At 37.4% G+C, this 5,020-nt stretch overlaps 1 protein-coding gene across 1 annotated transcript; it reads left to right on the top strand.

Moving 5' to 3' along the window:
- Positions 1-4,311: 4,311 nt before the first annotated feature.
- LOC113738123 (cytochrome P450 81Q32-like) lies at positions 4,312-5,020 on the top strand. Its single transcript, XM_027265313.1, has 2 exons — positions 4,312-4,494; positions 4,580-5,020. Exons 1-2 carry the CDS (start codon positions 4,312-4,314, stop codon positions 5,018-5,020), a joined length of 624 nt encoding a protein of 207 aa, XP_027121114.1.

Genomic DNA, 5,020 nt, shown 5'->3' on the forward strand with positions numbered 1-5,020 from the left:
AGTGAAATTGGTGCCATTACCGCAAAACGAGGACAAAAACTGTTTTTTTTCAAGGCCAAAGCTAATTGCATTTCCGAATTTTCTGGTTTCCTTTAATGTTTGTGTATGCTTAGGGAACCCTGTTTTGGTAGTATATAGAATTGGTTTATGACTTGTAATTTAGTCTTATTGTGTTCATTTGAATAGTTAGGGCTTTACTTTCATATTCGGTTATTTCCTAGCTAAATTTTGTACTTGAATATCATTAAGCCTAGTGAACGGCTTTTGGGAATGAAATTATTTTTGTACAAGATGTTGGGACTGATTTGAGGAAATAATGAAGCCATGATGGCTGGAAAATAGGTAAACACAAAGGATATGCTGCCGAAATTTTACTTGAAGGCTAGTTGGATTTACTTGTGTTTTGAGCGAAGGGCTTTTGGGTTGTTTGAGCCTAAGTCTTCATGTTACCTTTTCGTTACCAAAAATCATGTTTTGCACCCTTGCTTTAGTAAATTTGGCGAGGCATACGACTGGTAGTCGAGCCTCACATGTGCATTCTGTATACTCAATTTTGAAAGTGGAACCTTCAATTGTTTTCCTTGGATTATTTTAGGGTTTATTGGTGATTAAAGCTCTCTTTTGGGAGGTATCTGCACTGACCCTGGTGAGTGTACTACTCACTTGTGTGTTACTATATGGCTTTGAATGTAAATTGCTTGAAGTGAATTGAATGTGACTTGATTGCAGTGAAAGTGTACTTTATCACTCTCACTTATATGCCTTATATCATTGTTGTCATGTTATTGGAATGTTACATGAAATGTTACATGAAATGAAAGTACTCGACTTGGTGTCGATTGGACGAGTATCCAACGACTACAGATGTTATCAATGAGCTCAACCCCATTAGTAGTTGATTGAATCGAGCCAGCGAGGGCTTGGTCGTGCCAATTAATGAACATTGGGTAAAGTTATATGGAATCTTGTAGTATATGAGACTCTCGATTCCGGTATACTCGAGTAATACCAAAGTGCAAGTGTTTGGAGTTCGGGTCCGGTAGGGGGATGTTAGGTGGAAGGAGTGGAGGTAAAGTGGAGTCTACGGTTGGTTACTTTTGAACATTGACGGAGGGTCAATGACGTCCGATCAAGAAATGCAAACGAGGAAAGGGCTCTTGAGAGCCATCTGTATCCTTTTCTCACCATATTTGACGTGTGCCTTTGTTTATTTTTATTATATTGATTGAAAGCTTAATGCTTATATGCACTTGGTTGCGTAAGTGATAGTATCTCACTGGGCAATTAGCTCACACCGTTTCTTTTGTTTTCCTTACAGGAATATGACTCTTTTTGGAATGAATCTTGATAGATGATTGCCGAATAAACTAGATGTATATCTCTTTTGTATTGTATATGAAGTGAAACCCTAAATGTATCTTTAGGGTCGTTTTCACTTTCAATTTGGCAAACTGTGTATATATTAACTTTTGAAAACTTTTGTATGTCACTTTGGATTGTAATTGCTAACGTTCAAGATATGAATGTTTGTTTGATATTTGATTGCGTTCTGACGGGTCGATTACTATTCATGGTTGACTCCGGATTTCATTTTTTTTTATTTTGGGTTATTTTTCCCTTTTACCTTGTTTACGCGCGTTATAAGTTCCAGAACGCAATAGATCGCTCTGAACTGCACCGTTAGTCCTGGCGAGAGTTGGGCAGGCAGTCCGCTAACCCCTTTGGTTCGCCTTAGGGGAAAGTGGGGCTGTCACACAACGTTTTACACTTTGAACCACAAAATATATAATTCACTACAAACCTTTTTTTTTTTTTTTGTAAGCAGAAGGAATCGAACCCGAAACCACCCAACCCATCCTGTTGACCTTGGTCGATCAATCCTTGGTTTTGATGATTAACAAACCAAAATGTAGATTTGGGCTAATGTTTTTATGTGAGCAATTTGTTAGAACAGATTCTTGTGGCACAAAAGAAGAAGCAAAAATAGGGCACTCGTGTCGGACGTCCAAAAGGAAGCTATCGGACGTCCGAAAGGATGAAGAACATCAAGAAGGAACTCTGTCGGACGCTCGTGAGGAAGCATCGGACGTTCGGAAGGATCGGACGCACGCCTCGGACGCACATCGATCGCATCGGACGTACGAGAAATTTCGCAAAGATTTGATGACTCTCTGATGACGTTCGGACGCAGGGTTCGGACGTCCGACAGGTGGTTTGGACGCAGGGTTCGGACGTCCGACAGGTGGTTCGGACGTCCGACAGGCCAACGGCTAGTTTTGACAGCATTTAATATTTGACCGTTGGAGAGCCTTTTGGAGCCATTTCTCACCTTCTATAAACACCCCAAAGCACAAGAAGACAAAGGACTTTTGCCAACACAAAATACAAGCTTACAAGTGAGATTTTTGAGTAGAAAGATTCTTTGTTGGTTGTATAAGGGGTTGGGGAAGTTGGGTTGTGAGATTGCTCAAGTGAAGGTTACTCTCTAGGAGGAGTAAAACCTTGGTGAAGGTGAACCTATCACTTGAAGTGGTAAAACCTTGGTGAATGTTGCCTCATTTGTATAAAATAGTTCTTAATTGGGTGAGTGATCTTTCAAGTGTAGGTTGTTGAGGGTTAACTAGAATAGTTGTAAAACTCCTTGGCTCAACCAAAGTGTGTTTGGGGTGAGGAAGGAGTGAGCCTTCACTTGTACATCTTGGTTAGCATCGCCATCTATTGAAGAGGCTATTGGATTGATATTTGGTTTGCATTTCTTATCTTTTCTCTTTAATTAAGTTTTCTTTATTGTGCTTAAATTTGATATATCTTTGTGCATCATTGTAAAATTGTTTGTACTCATTGGGTTGCACCAGGCCTTACACATCCCCCCTACCCCACTAGAAACCTAGTTAATTAACTATAAAAATTAATAAAATACACCAAAATTAAATAATTAAACACATTTAAAACACTCAAAATACACACTTATCAACAAAATTCAAAAAAAATTTAGATTTAACAACCAGATCTAAAATAAATTCAAATTTAACAACAAATAAGAAAAAAAAAAACAAAATTTCCACTAAAAACTCTAGGAGAAACAGAAAATTCTTACTAGAAACCCTTAAGTAAACAATAAGAAAAACTTAGAAGAGACTTTATTTTAAAAAAAAAAAAGTTAAATGAAATCTATGGGGAGTAGAGGTCTCTTTCCCAAAGAAGAAGATTCTCTAACAATATCAACAACAACAATAAATTATAAATAATAATAATAATAATTTCATAATGAAATCATCTAACAATATCATAGAGTACCTAATAGATACTAATTACTATCACAGAGTACCAATTGCAAATCAAGCTTCTTAAATGGGGCTATTCCTTTTGGATTTGAAATACCAGAAAATAGTTTAACGACACAAAATTAAATTTGATCCTTATACATTTTTCCCCATGGTCAAATCAAGGATTCTTTCTAAACCTATTTGCCTCTTTCGAAAATAAGTCCAAATTAAATATGATCCTTATACATTTTTCTATTTTCGTTTAAGGACTTCATATATGCATAGGAATAGCAGAAAGGGGATAATTCCAAGGTAATCTTTTATGGAAACTAGTTGAAGTCCCTAAGCATTGGGTAGTAACATCCTATGTATTAATGACACAAAATTGTCATCAATCGATAAAAGAACTGATAAAAGTTAGAAATGCTTAGTAGAATTGATCAAATGACTTTTATCCAGTTGAACCCAACTGAACAAAAAGAAAAAAGAATTTTGTGCCTTCAAAATATTTATCGATTCATCTTTTCATCTTTCCTTATTTTTCCATTAATCTAATTATTTTGTACCCCAGTAAAATTTGGTGTACCAGCTTTAATCAAAATATGAACCTCTTAATGTGTATAAGAAAATTCTTATAATTGAATAAAAGGGAGAATTGTAATTTTGGTCCCCAATCTATAGTGTATGCGCGGAGTTATCCCCAATCTATTTCGAAAATCAATTTTGGTCCCCAACCTATTCAATTTTGCGCTAAAGTGAACAATTGACGGAATCTCTTCAATTTCAATCGGAATTAAGCGCGTGAGATCACGTGCTGGTAGCTAAAACCCCTTTTTCAATTTTTTAACTTCTAAAACACGTTTTTTTAATATTTTCAGCTTTCTCTTGCCTTTTGTCTTACTAAACAAAGACATGAAAGGGGTAATCTCACAATCCAAATTACCCCTCTTGTTGGCCGCCGCCTTCAAATCCCTAGAACCCACAGCACGAGTAAGAAGCTCAGCTTGGCCTTCAAGTCCAAGTCTCGTTCTTGCCTCCATTACTAATGGAGATAATCTGCAATCAACGCCAGAGACGGACTCAGTTCAACTCTCCTGCACAAACAACAGGAGCACCAATAGCAGCAGCAGTACTACTTCATAAGCAAGCAGCCAAGAGAGAAGAGCGAAAGATAATAATTGGAAATCAAAGGGATTATACGGACCAAATCATCAATGGGATTATATTGGTAAGTATATTCTTTCCTTATTAGCCATTCTTCACCGTTGAACTGGAATGAGCATTCAGTTGAACCACTAGTATATTATTGGTAGGTCATGCTTACGGCTGGAACAAACACTTCATTGGTGACTATAGAATGGGCCTTGTCTCTTTTGCTCAACCATCTCGAGGTGCTAGAGAAAGCTCGAGCTGAATTGGATGCTCAAGTAGGGACTGATCGATTGGTTAACGAACATGGTCTATCCAATCTTTCTTATCTTCATAACATTATTTCAGAAAAACTTTGGTTGTACCCAGCAGCACCAATGCTAGTGCCAAATGAGCAGTCCAATGACTATAAAATTGAGGGATATAATATTCCACGAGGCACAATTTTGCTAGTTAATGTATGGGCAGTTCATATGGACCCAAACGTTTGGGATGATCCAACAAGCTTCAAACCAGAGAGATTCGAAGGATTGCAGGTTCAGCCATCAAAGCTGATTCCATTTGGGATGGAAAGGAGATCTTGCCCTGGTTCTGGCCTAGCATAG

This window comes from Coffea arabica, chromosome 1c (genome assembly GCF_036785885.1).
Source record: "Coffea arabica cultivar ET-39 chromosome 1c, Coffea Arabica ET-39 HiFi, whole genome shotgun sequence".
Lineage (NCBI taxonomy): Eukaryota > Viridiplantae > Streptophyta > Magnoliopsida > Gentianales > Rubiaceae > Coffea > Coffea arabica.